General features: G+C 33.2%; 2 protein-coding genes across 3 annotated transcripts in view; both read right to left on the bottom strand.

Annotated features, from left to right (window-relative positions):
* The window catches only part of LOC126769601 (terminal uridylyltransferase Tailor-like), a 598,301-nt gene that overhangs the window by 345,925 nt on the left and 229,236 nt on the right, over positions 1-23,140 (bottom strand). The gene's annotated exons all lie outside the window — the stretch shown is intronic.
* On the bottom strand, positions 1,030-22,727 carry LOC126769611 (ninjurin-A). 2 transcript variants are annotated; one of them, XM_050488481.1, is made up of 7 exons: positions 22,394-22,727; positions 8,394-8,487; positions 7,475-7,588; positions 5,598-5,717; positions 2,653-2,717; positions 1,960-2,133; positions 1,030-1,782 (listed from the first exon to the last, which is right to left on the bottom strand). In XM_050488481.1, exons 1-7 carry the CDS (start codon positions 22,568-22,570, stop codon positions 1,579-1,581), a joined length of 948 nt encoding a protein of 315 aa, XP_050344438.1. In that variant the 5' UTR covers positions 22,571-22,727; the 3' UTR covers positions 1,030-1,578. The 2 variants fall into 2 exon arrangements, with proteins under 2 accessions (XP_050344438.1, XP_050344439.1); XM_050488482.1 differs by having other exon boundaries at positions 5,643-5,717.

The following is a 23,140-nucleotide window of genomic DNA, read 5'->3' as shown; positions in this document are numbered from 1 at the left end:
GTGGACCACATCCATACTGTTCGGCAGATTGTGCAGAAGACCGAAGAGTACAATCAGCCGCTGTGTATGGCATTTGTGGACTACGAGAAAGCCTTCGACTCCATCGAAACCTGGGCAGTGCTCGACTCATTGCAGAGATGTCATATCGATTGGAGATATATCGAGGTACTGAGATGTCTGTACAACGCCGCTACAATGACTGTCCACATCCAGGACTGTAAGACGAAGGCGATCCAACTGCGCAGAGGGGTGAGACAGGGGGATGTAATATCCCCGAAACTGTTCACCAACGCGTTGGAAGACGTTTTCAAAACGCTGGATTGGACTAGGTATGGAGTCAATGTAAACGGCGAGTACATCTCACACCTTCGATTTGCCGACGATATCGTCATCATAGCAGAGTCGCTGGAACAACTCACCGAAATGCTGCGTAGCCTAGGCGAGTCTTCCCGGTGTGTCGGTCTCGGTATGAACTTGGACAAGACCAAGGTCATGTTCAATAGGCATGTCGTGCCGGGACCGATATACGTCGAGGGGAAACCTCTCGAAGTTGTTAGTGAATATACCTACCTAGGACAGATAATACAAGTCGGTAGGAACAACTTCGAGAAGGAAGCCGATCGAAGAATTCGCTTGGGATGGGCAGCATTTGGCAACCTTCGTCAAGTCCTCAAGTCGTCTATACCGCAATGTTTGAAGACGAAAGTCTTCAACCAATGCGTCTTACCTGCCATGACATACGGTGCCGAAACGTGGACACTAACTGCGGGACTAGTCCACAAATTCAAAGTCGCTCAGCGTGCTATGGAGCGAGCTATGCTCGGAGTATCTTTGAAGGATAAGATCAGAAATGAGATTATCCGGAAAAGAACCGGAGTCACCGACATAGCTTGCAAAATTAGCAGGCTGAAGTGGCAGTGGGCTGGTCACGTATGTCGTAGGACCGATGGCCGTTGGAGCAGACGAGTCCTAGAGTGGAGACCGCGAATCGGCAAGCGCAGCGTAGGGCGCCCTCCAGCCAGGTGGACCGACGACCTTAAGAAGGTGGCGGGCACCAACTGGATGCGGAAGGCGGAGGACAGGGAGCTTTGGCGCACCTTGGGAGAGGCCTATGTTCAGCAGTGGACAACGATTGGCTGTTGATTGATTGATTGATATTATTACTATTGAAAATATATCACATGGTCGTTATATTATTCCCCGTGGACGTTATAACACAGGAAAGTAATGACTGAGGAATCGAATTTGTTAATCAGATTTTTTTTAAACTAATAATCTAATAATACAGATAATTTATATGCGTTTATAGTGTCGAAAAAATAACGGCATTTAAAAATCTTTCAACACGAAATCGTATCATTTTTTAACGCCCTAGCTTTCATATCACTAGTGCGCAAAGACCGTAGATTTTGACTCTTTACATTTTTGCCTTACAGAGATAGCACAAGTATTGCAAAACCAGCACAGTTGACGGTAGCTAGTACTATTTTTATATTATTTTAAAAGCTTTTTTAATTGGGTTTATGTGCATTTATAAAATGTACTTTTATTGTTTTCGCATTGTAAGTCATGCAACTATTATCCAGCCTGTTGTATTGAATTCCCCATATTTGCTATCGTGGTAGGCGTTGCGACACTAAACGAGGTGATGAAAACGTTCACGATGGTGACGAGGAAGACGCCCAATACTGTCATGTTATTGATTTTATCAGCTTTGCAGATGTCCTTATCGTCTTTGACATTGTAGCGGCTGTTCATAATAAGACCTATGCCTACTGCGATCTAAGAAAGAAATTAATATTTTAGATGGCAACAATAACATAGTAAAAGTAAAATTAGCTTTTAAGAAGATTCAATAAAATAAATATTATCAACACAATAAGTGAACATTGTTGATCGAAAACTAACTTTTGATAATTTGATTATTATTTAAATAATTAATAAAAATATTTCTGTTACCTGAAGTATAATGCTGAGGGATATGAATGTAAGACTGGGGTAGTAATAGGGGTGTGTGGAAGAAGACTCTAGGACGTAACGGAGTTGGTTGGCATTAGCTGACAGTAGTGCGAGGTCCATCATTCCCTGGGCGAGATTCTTCTTCTGTTGGTACGTGTTCACGTCTGGGATCGACTGTACATTAAAAACTATATGAATATTTTACTTCATATATTAATTTATACTATTATATAAGGCTGAAAAGCTTTTTGTTACAACGCGCTAATGTCAGGATCAATTCAATTGTTTTGAAAATATTTTTCAATTTAAATTAATTAGCGCATTTATTAAAAATATATATCATAATTAATATCTATAAAGTGAATAGGAATATATTGAATTTCCACTTAGAACATATTATATTTATATGTGTGCGTATATATAAAATCCAACTGCCTAACTCTAGTATTTATTGTATGATTGCAGACCCCGAGGTCCTGGGTTCAAATCCCAGGTCGGAGTCAGTAAAAAGTTATTAGGTTTTTCTGTCGAAAGTTCTCAGTAGCAGCCCGGAGTTGGGAAGTAGGAAGTTATTATAAATAAAATTGCGTTTTTGTAGAAAAACAGGGTCCCCAACACGGTTATCCTAATAGTCGCCGTGGCCGAGATAATGAGTGTTTTGTTTTTAATTAAATTTCATAAAAATAATCTTACCCCAGGCATCATCGGCGAGCCGGGCCGATCGTCGATCCCAAATCTCGGTCCGAAACCATTCAAATCTGAAATTTACTCCTTAATTTAGAAAAAAATAAAGAGTTATTAATATTTTGTATTAACTACGACTTATAGAAATTGGCTTTAACGTATACACCATTTATTTATATATGGATATATATTTTTATCTTATATTATTATATTATATTATTTATATATACATTATGAAATAAAAATAATATTAAAAGAAAATTACAGGAAAGATAAATTATTCAAGCTTGCGTGGAACGGGAAAACAAAAGATTATCAAAGGTATAATCTATTTTCTTAGCCGAGAATCCGAACGTTGATATAAAAAAAAAACAACAATAATAATCTGTTGTCGAATAATAATAAATTAACGATGGCCTAGTGGTTAGACGCGTGAATCTTAACCAATGATCGTGGGTTCAAACCCGGGCAAGCACCACTGAATTTTCATGTGCTTAATTTGTGTTTATAATTCATCTCGTGCTTGTCGGTAAAGGAAAACATCGTGAGGAAACCTGCATGTGTCTAATTTCATTGAAATTATGCCACATGTGTATTCTACCAACCCGCATTGGAGCAGCGTGGTGGAATAAGCTCCAAACCTTCTCCTCAAAAGGGAGAGGAGGCCTTAGCCCAGCAGTGGGACATTAACGGGCTGTTACTGTTAACGCGGTTTGACGGCTTAACGACAAGTCAAATTCACTTCAATTGTTTGTATTTAATTTAACTTATATTCAATTATATTTTAATTGCACATACTTGAAAAATTCAATTTCTTTGTACATAATATGTAGGAAGAAGTATAAGAAGAAAATTAAAAGTACTAATTTAATATCTTACTAATAAAATTTGAAAATTGGTGAAAAGTTACACTTCTCTTTCTATCATTAGGAATTTGACATTTGCAAAAATAGGACATAGCATGGTGCAACTATACAACCAAACGACGTTTATTAGTAAGGCGGCTTTAAGAGGGTTAATATAAAGTCTGTGTCTACTTAATTTGAGGAGCCGGTTGGCGTGGTTGGTAGATACCTGCCTTTCACGCCGAAGGTCGTGGGTTCGATTCCCACCCAGGACAGACATTTGTGTGCATGAATATGTCTGTTTGTTCTGAGTCAGATCAGATGGCCGTGTGTGAATAATATCCCAAGATATTTTTTTTATAGATTATTATATTACTTAAAAGTACAAATAAAATTGTACATTATAATGTATACGAATCTAGATTAACAGTTATAGTCTGTGCCAATTTAAGAACAGATAAAATATAATAATAGTAAAACCAGAGCCAACTTCCTGCCGCAGTTTCGAAATAATATATTCATTAGATAAACAATAAACATGGCCTATATCCATGCAATATATAGACATCAAAGCGATCGCATGCACGTATTAGTAAACTAAATATTCTTTGTTAATTGTAGCGTTTAATCATAATACTAACTGCTCGCAACTTGCAATCAAATGCTTTACACACATTCTAAAGGAACTACGTAATTGTATAAGAAAAAAAAGCTAGAAACATGCTTTATAATTTTATTTATTTATTTATTTTGAACAAATTATACATATCCTAAACAATAAATACGATAGGAACTACATTAGTATAAAACTGTGTCGTAGCAATGTTTAATATTTTTTTGTTAATTGTAAATAATAGAACCTTTCTAGGTTATTTTTCTATTAAATATTTTAACTGAACAATTAGAAATTAACTATCTCAATTATTATTTTTCAAGGCAAATGTTTGTCTTTGTATAGATTTTATTTAGACAAGCAGACACTGGTATTGTGTAAAATGGAAATCAATTAATTAGATTTAAATTATAAGAATATTATTATAAGATAATATAGAATTATTTCGATTATTATTTTATCTGTGCCGCCAACCACGGGATATTCTAAGATGTCATGTCTCCTACACTGGCTCACAGCTACACAAAATATTGCCGTTTGGTGACAGAATAATTGGCGAGTGAGTACTGCCCAAGCGGCACAAAATAATTAATTGGTCAATTCAATCATTTCATTTAGATTTTTTGTATAATTTATTTTAAACAAAGTCTAGTGCAGTCCACATTGTGAGCTCCAGAATACTTGTGAAATTACTTGTGAAACACAATTATCTTATTAATAAAAGTACGAATTGATCGAATATTATCAATTAATAGTTTGTTTCTAGCTTTAAATTCGATTGCCTTACAAATAATTTAGTATCCTTAAACGTAACAAGGCATGCAGCATGCTTACTCAGTATGTTAATATCACCTGGAAAAGAAAATAAGTGACCGTCTACCCGACATAAATAAAGAGATATAATGTGTTTATATATATCAGATCAATGGGAACACGAAAATATTTAAAGAAGTCGTGTTTTTGAATGGTTTATAATTGTCTATTTAGAATCAATATTAACTCATTTGTATGTACTTTATTTCGATTTTTTTTCAAAGCTATCAACATGCGCAGGAACTTATGTCTACTTTCGAGTTTAGAGAAAGATTTGACAAATAATTCTAAGATGGTAGACTATTTAATGATAATTTAATATATAGCTATTTAAATTAAAAATAACTATTCAGGACATTGAGTAGCTATAGCGATGAATTTAATTATAAGAGTTATATAAAATATTATGTCCTTAAACAAACTCATTTGTATCGTTCGACGAACGTTTTTTTAAGATGGCGGTTAACGACGGCATTCTTATTTAACTTCATGTGCTATCTTTACCTATATCTTACACAGTGCACTAATGGACTTGTACGCTGTACTGAGCAAATTTAAACTTATTATATATCGTCATCTATGGATTAACCAATTATCGTAATCACATAATCGATTTTTTATTTAAACTTCGAATATAGTATACACTCCTGCGCATGTAAATACTATGTGCATCATCCAATCACCGTAAGGATAGTCCGTCTCGTCGGTAGACGGCCAGGGCCATTTACCGTCTTCAGTGCCGACACCGTCGTCCCGCGTAGGGTGCGTCTGGTGAGAACCGCCATCTGATTTTCCATCCTCGCCTGAAGCATAAAAAAAAATTAAAAAAACTAAACACTTATAAAAATATGGATTCTCATCAATTATTATTTTTTAAAATAAAAATATTTTGTTATGCTTTTATTCTCTACACATTATAGTGTATTTATTTATATTACGATCATGACATTAAAATTAAAATTCTGAAACAAACTGACTTTAATGTATTTTTTATTCGACATCAAAGAAACAAAACGTAACCTTGGATGAAATAATAAAAATAATTACATTGTTATCTGAAATTGATAATTGCTGTGGAAATAAATATTGTTTTTATCTTTATTTGCTTCAAAATCACCTAGAAATAATTATGTTTTTGTCGTTTAAAATATTCAACTGCAATATTTCTGATTTTATCAAATAAATGCGTGTGAAACGAGGTGAATTCGTTTTGTGATAAGTCAAAAGTATGCCACAGATAGAAACAAAAAAGATTATCTTACTTGTACAAATAATAAATCTTAAGGTTGTAAATACATTATATCTACTTAGATTTAGTTCTATATTTAAATTAAAAAAAAACAAATACGATGACAATGTTATTTTAGAGTTATGAAAAGTAAATTAAACATTTAAAAATCTGTAATATTTACTTAAGTTATATGTACAAAACATACATTTTAAGACAATGGATCATGTTTTTTATTAAATATTTTTTTTATAACGAAGCCGTATATTATTTATTTACAATTAAAAAGATCTTTGGTAATATCTTTTTATCGTCATCATGTTTACGGTCAAGAACAAAATGATTGCAGCCTGTCACAGGCCACATCCTCCATGATAACCTAGTTTTATATGCATCAATATTAATATCACTCAAATGTTCACACACGTACGAAATTCTTTAATATACCTATATGTTGACTAATACAATATATTGATATAAAAAAATACAAGTAACAACCTGTTTAAGACGCACTGCTTGGCTAAATATATCTTTTAAATAGTTTAGTTTTTAATTTACAAATGAATAAAAATTTTAAAAACAAGAATTGGCTTATTCTTGTTAGTAAAAAGACAATGGAATATTTTAAAGTTTATAAAATATATTTTTTATTTGAAACTTAATCTATAAATATCTAGTATAAAAGAAATTCGCACACAGTTTGTCCGTATAGTTCTTCTTAACTTTGAATTTGATGCGGTTTTTAATTTAACTTAAATAATTGAGATAATTTAATATTTTGTAAGTTATCGAACAAAAAATGATTTTTGACTAGAACAGAAAATGTAAGTATTTTGAAATTATATGCCCTACGAAGTCGGGTAAATATAAATGCATAACATATACAGTATGAAGAAGTAAAGCCGAAGCCGGTAAATTTATATATTTTTTGTGTCTTCCGGATAATACAAGGAAAATTAATGCAAGTAAACGATTTAGTTTTACGTAAATAGCATCAATAATCATACAATACAAAGGACAGCCCTTAATATAGTTCCATATATTCCAGTAATGTATGTCTTTTTACATATACTTATATGCATATTTCTTTACTCATGTCGCCGGCTATGTCTTTATTCAATATCATTACGATTATTTATGTGACTTAGACGTGATAACAGACATATATATATATATTGTTTAATTTTGCATTAATAAGGTTAGCCTGAAGACTGTTAGTCATAATAAAAAAAAGAAAAAAATATATATTAAAAATAAATTGCAATTTAAAAAGGAAGTTAACGCGGGATGAACTAGAAGAAAATGTAGAAAATTGATATAATAATTTTATACCTTCTCCGTTGATGGTAGGCTTATTATTATTTGGTTCAAGAAGACCATCGTCGATGCCAGGGTATGGTGTGGCGTCTGTCGGCTGCTCATTTTCCAAGTCGTCGATTTCTGGGCCTAGAAGTAGAAGAAAAATAAGCAAAATTGGTAACTAAAAGCGCATTAGTCAAACTTATATAGAAAAATGCAGTATATATAGTGTAGTATTTTTAAATCCTTAGTTTTATAAAATTAATTAAGCATCACCAATAGTTCGAAATCGAGAAGATTCGACAAGTTGGTGGTAGAGCTTTGTGCAAGCTCGTCTGGGTAGGTACCACCCACTCATCAGATATTTTACCGCAAAACAGTAGTCCTTAATATTGTTGTGTGCCGGTTTTGAAGGGTATGTGAGCCAGCGTAACAGGCACAAGGGACAATACATCTGTTTGCCCAACGTTGGCGGCGCATTGTCGATGCAAGGAATAGTTAATATTCCTTGCAGCGCCAATGTCTGTAGACGATGGAGACCATTTACCGCCTACTTTTTATATTACAAAAGCGTTAAGAAATTCGTTAGGTATCTATTTTCTTTAAAAACTTGCTGGCAAATAGGAAAAAAATAAATAAAAGGAATGATTTTATTTCTAAAGTATGTGTCTGTCTTTAAGTGTTTTAAAACGAATTTATTTGTCTAATATTTAGGACTCGTCAACCAAATAGTAGTATTCGCTGACCTACCTTTTGGGGATATACGCAAACTTGCCAAATTTCAAAACGAAACGTCAATTTGACGTATGTTAAAATATACTTCATAGAATATTTATATACTGACTTTGTTAGTTATAAAGTTGAAGCAAATATAAATACCGTGTTCTTTCATCAATATACATAGCAATAATCGATCTTAAGGCTCATCAAAATATAGTGTTTTATTATATACCAGCGAGTGGCGGCTTGGGTCTGTCCTTGTTCGGTTCCAAAAGAGGGGATGAGGGAGTTACGTCGCTTCCATCTGACTTTTCATTCTTTGGAAGCTGTAACAATTGATATACAAATGTCTTATTAAGTTAAATAAAAATTATAAACACGTAATATAATACAATTGGCGAAAAAAGTAATTAAAGAGGTTCTTGCCGGTTCTCCGGATTAGAATCTTCATATCGATAAGTGACAACTTTGCATTCAATCCTCTGACATGACAAATCGAAATCTATGCTAATATTATAAATGCGAAAGTAATTCTCGTTTGTTACGCTTTCACGGTTTAAATCAATGCACTTTTTTATATGATTTGGTATGAGGCAAGCTTGAGCCACAAAGAATGGACATACACTACTTTTTATACTTAATGCCCGCCCCTTAAACGAATGTATTTTAAAATGTATAAAAATCTGTCAACAGTATGCTGTGTTATGAATATAAAAGTTTTTGCAACAAATAATAGCCTAACAACCTAAAAATAATTTTATTATTCATTAAATTTCATATTATAATCAAATTAATTCGTGTATCAAGCCCAAGGCAAAGGGATTTCCCTGACCAGAGTTATGAATGTATAAACAAAGGGCAATAAGCGATGTGTAATAAACTAACAACTGGGTACAATCTAAGTACAACTCGCTGCAAGCAATGGATAATTTAGAGGGTCTTTTTATTTATAAAAAAAACCTACATAGCATTGATTGTATCCAAACAGCCTATTCCCATCACAGGAAAAGTAAAGACAAATTAACACTTTTCACGTTGAAGTAACGTGATGACTGGTTAGATCTTAAATCTATAATCATTATAAATTCGTGTAAATGGCGTTTTGAATCTCGACGAAGTTGTTATCAGGACTTTCGAAGTAAATGTAGTAGTTTATTATAAGTTGTTAATACTGGTAGTAGCGCTTTGTGCAAGCTCGTCTGGGTAGGTACTACCCACTCATGAGATATTCTACCGCAAAACAGCAGTCCGTGGTATTGTTGTGTTCCTGTTTGAAAATTGAGTGAGCCAGTGTAATTACAGGCAAAAGGGACATAACATCTTAGTTCCCAAGGTTGGTGGCGCATTGGCGATGTAAGCTATGGTTAGCATTTATTACAAAGCCAAAGTCAATGGGCGTTGGTGCACACCATCAGGTGGCCCATATGCTCGTCCGCCTTCCTATATTATAAAATACGGAGTCAGATCAAACCAGTCATGTTCACTGTTTGCTCGTCACTAGGGGCCCAATTATGTTATTAGCTAACAACACTACATACTAATTAGAAAAAAACGAAGTAAAGAACAAACGAACTCGATAAATATACTTATATTGTTAGGTTAAATATAATAAGTTTAAAATTAAAATAGTAAAATAGTTAAAATTTATTAATTGTTATATTAAAATAAATGTTAAGCGTAAATGCAATCGGTTTTTCGTACGGAAAAATTAATTGTAGGTATTTAAATGACGAGTATTTAAAAAAAAAACTCGTATGTAATTACCATTAAACCCAGACATAATGAATCTTAATCTCTTTGTTTCAACATAAATCTATGGTAGAAAAACAATTTACATAATTGGGTTTTCTCAGCTGAGCGCAAAGGAAGTGAGAATTAATTGTTATAAATAAATAATATCAAGTATGTAGTTAAAAAAAACACTCACAAATTTATAAACTAGTATTTAAATCTTTGAATATAACTCTGAGTAGCGATATTTATGTAATTTTATGTTTTCACAGCAACGATGATGATTAAGATAAAATGTCTTAGTACATAAGAAATATAATTGTACTAGTTTTCGCTGGCGACTTCGCCGGCATGTTGAGGCTATCAAATGTTTCCTATGAAAGATTAACATATGTCCTTTCTTTTCATGCAAGCTTGCTTCATACTAAATTTTATCGAACCGATTTCGTGTGGTTTAACCGTGAAAGTAACAGATAGAGTTACTTTCAAATTTATAATATTCGTATAAAATAATAAAGATTTTTTTTAAAGCTATTTCACCTTTTAGATAAGGATTTTCACTATTCTTTTATTATATATAAAATAATTATTATCTCGGCTAAGAAAATCATATATAAGCATAATCATGTTAGAGGATTCAATTGAATGTAAAGCTACCATTGTTTGGAAATTTAGATTCTACTGAAATGAACCGGCAATAACCCCGGTAGACACTTTTTTTCACAAAAAACAAACAGACTAACTTTCCACTGCATGGGAACCAACGTACACGAACTCTACGTATTTTTTTTTCATCTATATAATATAGTATTATGTTACCTTATATACAATTAATCTTAACAATTAATATTTCTACATTATATTTAAATTTAAATAATAGCAAAAGTAGAATATTATTACATTATAGGAGTCATTACTTTATCCCAGCATGTATGTACAAAAATAGCATGACATTTACATTGCCAATTTTCATTTAGTTCGTGACGATACCCCGAAATTAGACAAATATATTTGCGGGTTTTCAAGTCACAATGGAATCTACTTTTTTATAAAATATGTTGGTAGACGGACAAATGGAGACAGCTGAAGGTGGATCACAATTACCCATAGACAATGGTTCTGTAGGAAATATTAACCGTTCGTTTTATAACCACCAACCTTGGGAACTAAAATGTTGTGTCCCTTATGCCTGTAGTTACGCCTCAACATATCTGATAATACTAAATTTTCTGTTTGGCGGTTGAATTTTTGGAGTGGGTGGTACCTATCCAGATGGCCTTACCACTAAGTAAAGCGATAACTCCATAGCCCTAACTGAAAGACAATAAACAGTCACGTCACGTCACGGTTTAGTTGGATGCAGCCCCGTCCCTCATGCTTGATATTACACTGAGTCATTCTTCACGCTATAATTATTTGTGCAACGGGCATTTATCATGACCACAATACGTCAACATCCTGTCACAGCATGTAGTTACCCGCGATGTTTAATGGACAGTTATTCGATTAATTTATTTTTCTGTGACAATTCAATATTTTACAAGTTGAATTTACCTTTTCCTAACATCCAAGATATTATGACAATAATGCTGACATACCGAGTAAATTCAGTTTTATAAATTGTTTCCCTTATATTTGGTACAATAATGTCCTCCAGACCGGCTTCGGTCACGGGGGCCAATCTCAAGAGATATTAGCTAACTACGCAGGAGATATAACAGTGCACAAGTGTGTGCGCACACAGGTGCGCTCTCTATTTGGTATACAGATACAAGGGATATTACATCTTATTACAATCGTGGGTATCGTATTTATTTAAGTGGTAAGCTTATAAGTTCATAGATCCCGTTCAAGCCCCAGGTCAGATTATTAAAAGTTATTTTCTGTCGAGAAATTCTCAGTAGCATCCAGGTGTCTGGAAAGTGTTTATAACCCTATGCCTCGGAAAGTACATAAAGTCATTGGGCCTGAACCACCCTGAGCTTGAGTCTGAGGTAGGAATATTTATGAGAATCGACCAAGAGTCAGCATCGTAGCTAGCACTTTCAAATCACTGGGCCAGCACGCCGTTGGGCTGTGGGTAAAAATTCTGCTACGAATGGGAATACCCGCGATCACTCCTCATGAACGTTGGAAGTATGCGTCACTGTCGCTGACAGTTATTGAGCTCAATCAGATTATGGATGGAGAACCTGTCGGAAAGTTTTTGTATAGAGATATAATCAGAAACGTAAACATTCTGTCTATCTGTCCTATGTATCACGTGATTCATGGTGACAGGAACCATGGTCAAACACCATGGATTCTGTTTTTTAGACTGGAAAGCTGTTGATAATATGGTGCTCATAATTGCTCTCCTCTCTGCTGTTACTAAAGCGAGTATTTATACCACAAAACAACCTTCATTTCCAAAACTTATAACTTTCCGTTTTATTTCCTTCACTGGTCAAAGGATTACGTTTTTGCTCAGTGAATCGGAGTTGCAAGACCAAAGGAATATGCTGTTTTGTATAAACTAACTAGTGTAACTTATCATCAAAACAAAGTATTGTTATTTGCATTGTTTTTATTTTGGTAGTGTATTCTGGCTACTTTATCAAGTGATACCTGATATTATTATAAACAATATTTGTAAATATAACAAAAGCCAAGGGGTCAAGGTGAGTTGAGTCATTAGTGTCAAAACAGTCATTACTCTATATATATATATAGATACATATATAGGGTAATGACTATATATATTATCTTAAATGACATCCAGCCCGAATATATTTTTTTTAAATTATTTTAAATTTAATTTAATTTTGTGATTACAGTCACAAGGGAAATAACATCTTAGTTCCTAATGTTGGTAGCGCATTGGCAATGTAAGCGATGGTTAACATTTCTTACAATTAATGTCTATGGGCATTGGTGACCACTTACCATCAGGTGGCCCATATGCTCGTGCGCCTACCTATAATATAAAATAAATAAATTGATGAATAAGATTAATTACTAATTCTTGCCGGTTTTTTCGGTAAAGTCTATATTCCGTACCGGTTGTAAAAGTACTTGAAACTCCCTGAATGAAATGAAAGAAGTATATTTTTATTGTGATTTTAAATATTAACTATAAAGAAATAACTAATAGATATTTAATACTTTAATGTAAATAAATTTAACTACCAAATACCATCAGGTGGAGTAGTTATTTGCCTTCCCGGGAAATATAAAAAAAAATGTAAAAATGTTGGTAATTTAACCGAAATTTATATTATTATATGAAGCGACATTATAATATCAGGACAATAACCTAGCACTTCGTCATACAGATAAATCTAAGCTAGTAAATACATTTAATACAGTAAATGCATTTTCCTAGACTGTGTCGTACTTGTACGTCAAACTTTACCATTAGACATTCCGTGAATGGCCAATAATTATGTAGCTATTCATTTGCACACAATGACACAGCCTTGGATCTGCTAAGCAGTTTTATACTTGTATGTTCGTTTTAATTAATTTTAAAATCAAATCTTTAAATATTACTCAATTGTCTGTGGTCTCATCCATATATTTTACAGTCGGCTACAAGGCTGCATGTAAGTAATGTCTGTGTCATTTAATGACAATTAATATGTAAATAGTGAAAAGAAACAGAAGGTATAAGTACGCTTATTAATATCGTTTTCTATGTTTGTGGATCTGAGATTAAGTTCGCCAAGCTTTTTACGAATTAAATATTAGAATATATATTAAGTACCTATATGATTACTTTCGTTTTTTTAATTTTCTCCTTTATAATCTTGCTTTAGATGTGTACCTATTTTTTGTTACAACTCGATAGTTTTCGGCTTTAAACAAAATAAAAAGTTTATGATTGAAAGACGCACGGAAATGCACACAATTTCCAAGCTTCGAGTTGTCATTGCTATGCCATTGAACACACATACACAATATAATCTAACAGGCAGCTTTCCTCGAAATGTTACCCGGTTTGAACTTGTTATATTCATTTAAGATTCACGTGTTATGCCACTGTGCCATCACGGTATGAGTGTTATGTTTCTGTTGGATTTATCACGTTTTGTGCGAATCGAAGACGTGCAAAAAGTCAAAATTTTCTTCTTTACAATATTGTTAGCACATATTATATAACAAGAGTGTTTATGAATAGGGTCGCGTCCCAAACGTCATATTCTCGTCTGCTGCTCACTTATTCACTCACCCATGGACTGTTGCCAACCAACTCGTGATATGAAACAGCGATGCGTGTCTTGATGCGTGTATTCTCAAAATGTTGTTATTATTATGATCAATGTCGCATATCACTTTCTGACATTTCACGACCGTTTTTTACGGTGGGTTGCGTGTTTTTACTGACAGAATAGCCCTTCTGATGTCTTTCTTACAGTGAAACCTATTTTTAAAATTCTTTCTTAGAATTATTCAATTATTTCAGATTTCCTTGAAGTGTTTTCCTCGTAGATTTACAACGTTGATACATTTAAGATGATACATGTATAGTGTTTATATGGTAAATAGGTGTGATATAGACAGAGAGCATTACCTTGTATGTCTATGGCCTGGTTTTAATGACGTCATGAGATATCAAATAGACGTCACTTGTTTTTGTTGTGATTCAATGTTTAAGCCTTGGTCAGAGCGCTTGACGCGACGCTGGCGTGGCACTTGGTGTCCAATAAGTATTCATATAAGTATTCAAAAAGATGAGCGCAATGCCGCCCTGTGGTGTATTCTATATTAACTAGTACATTGCAACTGCTTACGTCCCGCCGCAGTAGCTGTCTAACCGTACAATTATCATTACTAATATTTAATTAAACTAAGACCCATGATTGCCCAGTGTTTAGATAACGGGAATTTTAACCGATGATTAAGAGTTCAAGCTTCATTTTTATAAAAAATTTCATGTTCATAATTTTTGTTTATAATTCATCTAGTGCTCGTCGGTGGAAAATCCACAATTGACACTACACTAGACACGATAACTGTAACTGTTATGACGTCTATAACAGAGGTTTACTGTCCAGAAAGAAAGTGTTAAAGCTTATGATACAGCGAAGCACTTCTAGTATAATGTTTTTAAGACATTTAAAACATAACATTAGCTCTATCCATTTTTTCACACAGACTGATTCATTTTAATATCAGAATGTAGAAAGTATATAATGTATGATACATTGTTTAAAAAATTAAAACAATTAATCTCTGTTATATTATAATATTACAAATTAAATTTAGTTTGTTATATTACGTACGCAGTTACTAAGGCTTTTTTTTTCAATGTCATTTAAGTTTGAGTCGGAACGTGGGCGAGGGCGTCGACCCCATCGATTCATACGTTACAGCCTCATTGCGAAACTACACTCATCATGATGTAATGTTTCTACCGTAAAAACTTCATTTTAAATTAAAATTTTGTTTTAATAATTCAAATATAATATAAGTTAAAACAGACTATTATTATTTTTATAGATAAACGGACTCACAAATGGGCCACCTGCTTGCGGTGGTGACCAACGCCCATAGACATTGAAGCTGTAAGATACACCAATTTTCCGCATAATGAATACATATTTTGAATATCAAAACTTTGAATGTCGTTACTTTTACGTTACATTGCTAAACTTATATTAGTAAAAAGTCATTGAGGTAATTGAATTATTATCATCGCGGTAATGGTAATGAATCAGATATGGTTAGTCAGGTCCGCGACCACTGTCAGGATGCTGTTGCTATTGATCTCAATCGTACGGATCTAAACAAAACAAAACCTCATTGCTAACGGTTTTATATATAATTCAATTATTTTTATAGCTACTGGGTCAAAGCTATCAATATAATTGAATTCTATATGAAACACTCAACTTTAATTTCTATCAATATTAAGTACGCTTTTATGGTTTTCGAATGAACAATTTTGATATAATTATTAATTCTTTTACCAGGTAAAAGTTACTGCTCTGCCTCCGTGACTCGTGGGCTTGTAGTGTAATGTTAAATAAATATTATATATTTATATAATATTTATAATATATTTATTAAAAAGGGGTGGCAGATCTTTAGAATGACGTGTTCATAAAAACAAATTCTTCAACTATATAATTTGAATAAAGACCTTGTATGTCTCGATTGTATTTCCTCTTTTAACGCCAGAATGAAAAATCCTGTTTATATTTTTTAATACTCGGGCGTAATCTCTTTAATTATCTGTTGCACTTTGGGATTTCCCGAACGTATTTCTACAGCTCACAACGCTTGATAAAAAGAATGTGGTGTGTTAATAGTGGAACAAGTTTTGCGAGCCTTCGTTTTTCAAAACTAGTTTTCGGCGCCCAAAAAGTTTTATATTTATAAACTGCATACCTACACGATGTAGTAAATATGCCGAGTGGCTAGAACATGTGAAATTTAACCAAAGATTGTAGGTTTAAACTCGGAGATGTAACATTGAGTTTTCATGTGCTTAATTTGGGTTTATTATTTATCTCGTACTCGGTAGTGAAGGAAAGCATCGTGAGGAAACCTGCATGTTTCACTCGTATTGAAGCATCGTGATGGAATAAGTTCTAAAGCTTCAATTGATAGAAATAAAATATACAAACTGACTAAATGTTTATTGTTCATATTATAAAATATTTCAAATGCGCAAGTTGCTTAAAAACTTCTCTTCAGTTGTGGTTTTTAATTTCACTGGCGTGGCAATTGTATATATTAATTATAATTGTTCCGTAATATATAGCTAACTATATTGTCTAGTTAATGATTTAATATAACAGCTAGTCTACAACTTTAATAATCTTTTATTAACTTGATCCTCTTTTAATTTAACAATTACCGTAACGGTACTTTGTATCGTGTACTGTAAAGCTCCACAACGGTTTCTTCGCGATTTTTAGACTTTAATTTAAGTTATATATAATGATTACTACTACAGTTTTTTTCATATTTAAATTCAGCGACTTTTAATGATCATTTTAATTTAGATCAACAATTTGTCTTCATAAAGGTAAACCAGTTACAATAAGGAATGGAAATAAATAATGAATATTTGTTGTTATAATTGTAGACTATTTATATAGTAAAAGTAAACTATTTAATGGTCGTTCAACACCAAAGTTGACGTAATTTATACACCTAATAAAATTTAAAAAATGATTTAATGACATACAACGCCCAGCCTATACACTAAGGCGTTAGGTCTAACATAATGAAACGTAGGTGGCCACTTAGGAAGGTTTTTTTTTTAAATTCATCTTTTAAAGAGGTTAAATGCTTTTGTAAAGGTGTCATTTCTGATGTATGAAATATAGAAGTCGGTGTTTTAGCTTTCAGTTACTGAGTTAAATACAGCTGTTACAGTTTTTTTTAATTCATCACCTAAAAGGATGAAACTTACGAAGACGATTTCTATTTATCCAATTCGCTTGCATTATTGCAAACGTATAAAAAATTATCTTACATCGGTATCAACATGGGTATTTTTTATTGAAACATTGTATGTTAGTTTAATTTATGATTAATCTTGAGTTAAATGATTTGTCAATTAAGAAGGGTTATTAGGCTAACTTGAGCCGAGCTGTCTGAATGGATATATGATAATATTGATATATAGAGTACTCGCCTAACGCTACTCAAACAACAACGGCTCAGCGTTAAATACTCCCTGACCGCTATGACCGAATTCGCCCAACCCCTACCGTGGAGTAAAACCACAGAGTCCAGAGTAGACGTCCCGTTTTAGGCTCATCTGAAAGAGCTCACAGAAAAACCTCCCTATCTCCAATTTAATCTAATAAAATACCTTTTTGAACATTGCCCTTTAATCACCTTGGCACAATGTTTATATTTACTTTTGCCGGTATTTATAATACAATACTTAGTGAAACATTTAAGGATCAAACGAGTTCATGCAAAACATGATTTAGCAGTTTTATAGTAGGACTAAAATGTCATTCCCTAATTCCCTCAGAAAAGCCTAATTGAAAGACTTAAGCTTTTTCGTCACGATGTAAGATTAATGGAGGCAGAAGCAATTAAACTTCAACCTCTGTGAATATGTAGACATGCGGTTCTTGTTACTAATAAATTAAAAATAAAGACATTGGACACATACATCGCGAAATATGTCTTAATTACTTATCTGTGAACCGGCAGAGTGACGCATAAATATTGTATAGCCTGTTCCAAACACAAGAGGAGTAAACCCAAATAAACAACTTTAACACCGATATCATTGGTCGATATCCGATTGATCCGATATCAATTGTCGCGATGTCATTGGTCTAGATCTTGAATAATCTATGATATTCACTATGGACTCGCGAAAAAATGCGTTTTCAATGTTCGCGAAATTGTAATCGGAAATTCGAAAGTTAAATTAATGTGGTTGTAACTAGTTAAGTGGAATAGTGTTGTATGTTTATAGTGCATAATAGAGCAGAACAAAAAGAAAATCGCATGCAATTTGTAAAACTACGGTTTGTTTACCTTTACTCCTACTCCGATTGGAATATGTTATCTGTAAGATTCGAAGCCCGAAACTCACAGCAGAACACGATCGTAAAATGATGAAAATTGTCAAACAAAGTTGACCTTAACATTTAATATATACACGTATCAAAAAAGCGTATCACCGTAAATTGGTGTCAAACATTTAATGAGTGATTACGAAGTTAAATAGCTAATATCAACGCTATCAATTATGTAAAAAACACTAGGGACACAGAATAACATTGCTGATCTCACTATTGTAATTATTTATACTGTCAATTGTATGTATAATAAAAATTTACTTATGTACGTACGTCGCCTTTTATGAAATACCAAAAGAGTTACCTATATTTCATTGTAAAATGAGTAACTGTGCTGCATTCCATGGGCGATTATAATGAATGCTCGCAATGTACATTAATTGTTACTTTTAAATAGCTGTGAGCAATGAATGACAGAATGTTTTTAGCAATTGAGTTAAACAAGGGATGGCCCAACTACGGAACAGGCTTTTACTTTTTAAAATATAAAAGTAGATAATATTCGACTAGTAGATTGAAATGTTTCAAGGTGTTTCGGTTATCTATCTTTTCTATCTAGGGTAAGTCTTAGTTATCAAAGGTCCTGTATTTTTAATTACTAGTGCTTTACCCGCGACTTCGCTCGCGTAATAATTCATAATTGTTTAATTAAAAACCAATTTCCAAAGGTCTTTCTTCTAAAATAAACTATTTCCATACAAAGTTTCATCCTCTTTATCACTCCTTAGGGGTTAAATTTTCAAGCATTCTTTCTTAGTGCTAGTCTACTGCGTATAAGGAGCCCGTATGCAAATTTTCATGATGCAAGCCCCTGTAGTTTGGGCTGACCCTTGATATACCGGTCAGTCATTGCTTTTGAGGGTTAAAATAAAAAATGCATACGATAGTATTCGAGAGAACAAGCTGTTAATTTCCGGATGTTTTACAGAATTATTACCTCGAACAAAGACATATCGCTCATAATAAATTGTTGCGACATATTTATGAACCAGGAAAGTTCAGTACCTTATTGTTCAATGTTTTAAACACTTATAAATAATTAATAAGGGAGCGCAAATGGGGATTACCAAGGAGACTCTGGATATCCTATAAATAAATAAGATACACCAAAAGCACTCACAATACGTCTGTGGACATACAAATGCAATAAATAAAATATAAAAGAAATACTCATTAGTCAACTAACTCGGTGGTAAGGTTGTTCCGGCTTACGCTGAATTTCTTTCGCCGGTTCTTCTCAAGTTATTTTTCCGATCCGGTGGTAAAAATATGATTGATATTTATGATAAAAATATGTCAACGATTGTATTTAATTTATATTCGGCTAGACATAATAAAAAAAAACAAATGTTATGTTTTATTAGGTACTTTAATAAAACCTGATCAATAAATTTATAATATTAATCGGTAAAATCATAATTTTTTTAGGAAATAACAGATTAATTTAACGTGCATGGTAAATAGAAACCGGTTTTTTGGAAAAAAAATCGAAGTATTATTGATGACGTAGATATGAACCTATTTTAAAAACTATTATTACAGATAAATAATAATAATTATGGCTGGCAAACTTGTCGTAGTTTATAATATACAGTAACAGTAACAGCCTGTTAATGTCCCACTGCTGGGCTAAAGCCTCCTCTCCCTTTTGAGGAGAAGGTTTTGGAGCTTATTCCACCACGCTGCTCCAATGCGGGTTGGTAGAATACACATGTGGCAGAATTTCAATGAAATTAGACACATGCAGATTTCCTCACGATGTTTTCCTTCACCGTCAAGCACGAGATGAATTATAATCACAAATTAAGCACATGAAAATTCAGCGGTGCTTGCCCGGGTTTGAACCCACGATCGTCCGTTAAGATTCACGCATTCTAACCACTAGGCCATCTCAGCTTTTTTATAATATACATTTAGATTCAAATAATTGTACGCTTAACTAGCGCAGATACACGCCAGAAAAAAAAAAGAAAAATATAGATTCGAATATTTATCTTTAAATAGAAAGGCCGTAAAAAGCATTAAATTTATTCGAATTTGATTAGATTTGATTTCTATATTCATATATGTTTTAATTAAATTAAAATCAGAATAGGTATTAAGTTTATTAGAATTCAAATCTGTATTACAAAGACAAAACCGTGTCCTAGTATACAAATATATATTTAGACAATAATTTAATATTGTTGCAACCAAGCAATTATTATGTACACAAAAAAAGATTACTTATCCTCCTGTCCTACTGACCTGGAAACGGTGGCCAGTCTACGAGAAATTAACTAAATACGTGGGACATATAGTGCACAAATATCTAAACAAATATAGGTGAACCTCATCTCATATGATAGGACCGGAGAGGACGCTGGACTACGGCTTCCGTGCTTCCGTGGCACATATGTAAACACTGCTCATTTAAAAAAACCGAGATGCTTGTGAGAAGTTCTGGACGGAAAACCTAACAACTGAATGCCTCACTTTTGCCTGGGTTTTGATTTCGGAACCTCGAATACTTCTGCCTTATAGCTAGTCACTCGACTAACGAGGCAGTTGAGAGATTTGCATAACAAACAAAAAGAGGAAACACATAAAATAAATAAAATAGAGTCGGTATAGCAGTAATAAGATCAATTGAAAAGATTGGTGGTCCGTACATTGAAATACTGTTATATAAAGTTTATTTGTAAAGACTTTTTTGCGTTGGTAACATCTAAGAAATGAAGCCATATATACTAATACATAGCCACGTTTATTGTGACAGCTCATCGGAGACGTCGAGAATAATAATTCACTTTATTTATGAACCCTTATGACTTGGTCAAAGTGAAATCATCTCGAAATTCTGCCACATGTGTATTCCACCAACCCGCATTGGAGCAGCGTGGTGGAATAAGCTCCAAACCTTCTCCTCAAATAGGGAGAGGAAGCCTTAGCCCAGCAGTGGGACATTTACAGGCTGTTACTTTATGAACCCTTATAAGATAGCTAATTAATTAGGAACACAACAATTCATGTTTTAAATTACTTACAAAACAAAATATATATTTTGTTCATCGAATGTACCAATGCGAAATAATTTGCGCCCTGTTAGCAAAACTAATACCCATTAAGTAAGCTAAGATTTTCTAATAAATATACCTCAATCGAGTAGGCTTATCAAACGCTTATATGAAAACATTTTCAAAAATAACACAAACCTTTCTTCTTGTCCGAGATATAAAAAATTTTGATTTATAAGATTCGATTCATATACATAATATAGCGTATCAAAGTTGTTAAATAATACGTATACATAAAATATTTGATTTTAGAGAACTTTACTGGTGGTAGAGCTTTGTGCAAGCTCGTCTGGGTAGGCACCATCCACTCATCAGATATTCTACCGCAAAACAGCAGAACTTGGTATTGTTGTGTTCCGGTTTGAAGGGTGAGTGAGCCAGTGTAATTACAGGCACAAGGGACGTAAAATCTTAGTTCCTAAGGTTGGTGGCGCATTGGTGATGTAAGCGATGGTTAACATATCTTACAATGCCAACGTCTATGGGCGTTGGTGACCACTTACCATCAGATGATCCATATGCTCGCCCGCCTTCCTATTCCTATTCTATATAGCGTAAAACAACGACCCGTTAGGAATGTCCGAAATATAGAATCGGGCGAAAAGAACCGGCTATCAGTACACTTTTTTACTGGCATACAATTACATGAAAATCAAATAAACGATTTAAAATCAACGAATATCGAGCACACTTTTTATCGTTTATATATTTTTTACGTAAGTATCTTATAATGTCTATAATAAATATTTCGCGAACTTGATTACTTAATTAATAATTTATTTTCAATTAACACCATGTTCAAATTATGTTTTTACCATAACAATTAATATAACGAACAAGTCAACCTTATCGAACTAAGTTACATACGACATTATAATGTATTGATATCAGTTATCAGAACTAACCTTGTCTCTACCATTAGTCCTTTCATTCGAGATGAGATGAACATCAGGCTGAACTCTGCCTCGAGGTGACACAGGTGTCCCAAACACCATTTCCACATCATTCATGTCCAATGTTTTCGGAGACTTGTGGAACCCCGTTTCCGTTCTTTTATTTAAAGCCTGACCTTCTGTAGACATTTTCACGACACTACCACAGATTTTTTTTTAAATTAAATATTACACACTATAATTAATAATGCGTTTTTTATTCAAATAAATTATTGAATTTATTTTTAAAATAGTTTTCACACAAGCGTTCGATAAATATAAGTAATGGCCCACGAACGTTCACTCCGTGTCGTGTTTTTAGCAATACTGACTGAGTTAGTTGCTTGTTTGTTCACTCGTAGTACATCGAACTGCAAGTTTTAATGAGTTGATCTCTAAAAATAACAAGAATGTTACACGGATAATTTTAATGACACCTTAAAACACATTGTTACCGTTTAAATCACGGTTGTCTTAGTAACAGAGTCGTACTTTTGAATTTAACAGAGTAAAAAGCTTTACAATTACATGACATCTAAGGTAAAAATGTGGAAGTGTGTCATAATTTGGTTGGAAATGTCGTTAACTGCATATATTTAACTTATGACCTTGGAAGTACGAAGTTGTGTCTACAACTTTCACATAAAAATTATCAAAGAAATTAATAAAAAAAAGTATGTAGATAATTTATAACATTTTTTTAAAGATAAATATTTGTTG

The sequence above is a fragment of the Nymphalis io genome, chromosome 7 (assembly GCF_905147045.1).
Source record: "Nymphalis io chromosome 7, ilAglIoxx1.1, whole genome shotgun sequence".
Classification (NCBI taxonomy): domain Eukaryota; kingdom Metazoa; phylum Arthropoda; class Insecta; order Lepidoptera; family Nymphalidae; genus Nymphalis; species Nymphalis io.
This window is presented reverse-complemented; position numbering and strand designations above follow the sequence as displayed.

Coding starts and splice junctions, on each gene's coding strand:
- LOC126769611 (XM_050488481.1), bottom strand. CDS start 22,570: ATGTCTACAGAAGGTCAGGCTTTAAATAAAAGAACGGAAACGGGGTTC. Junction 7,589..8,393: donor ACCCAAGCCGCCACTCGCTG/GTATATAATAAA, acceptor TTCTACTTCTAG/GCCCAGAAATCGACGACTTG. Junction 5,718..7,474: donor GCCTACCATCAACGGAGAAG/GTATAAAATTAT, acceptor TTTATGCTTCAG/GCGAGGATGGAAAATCAGAT.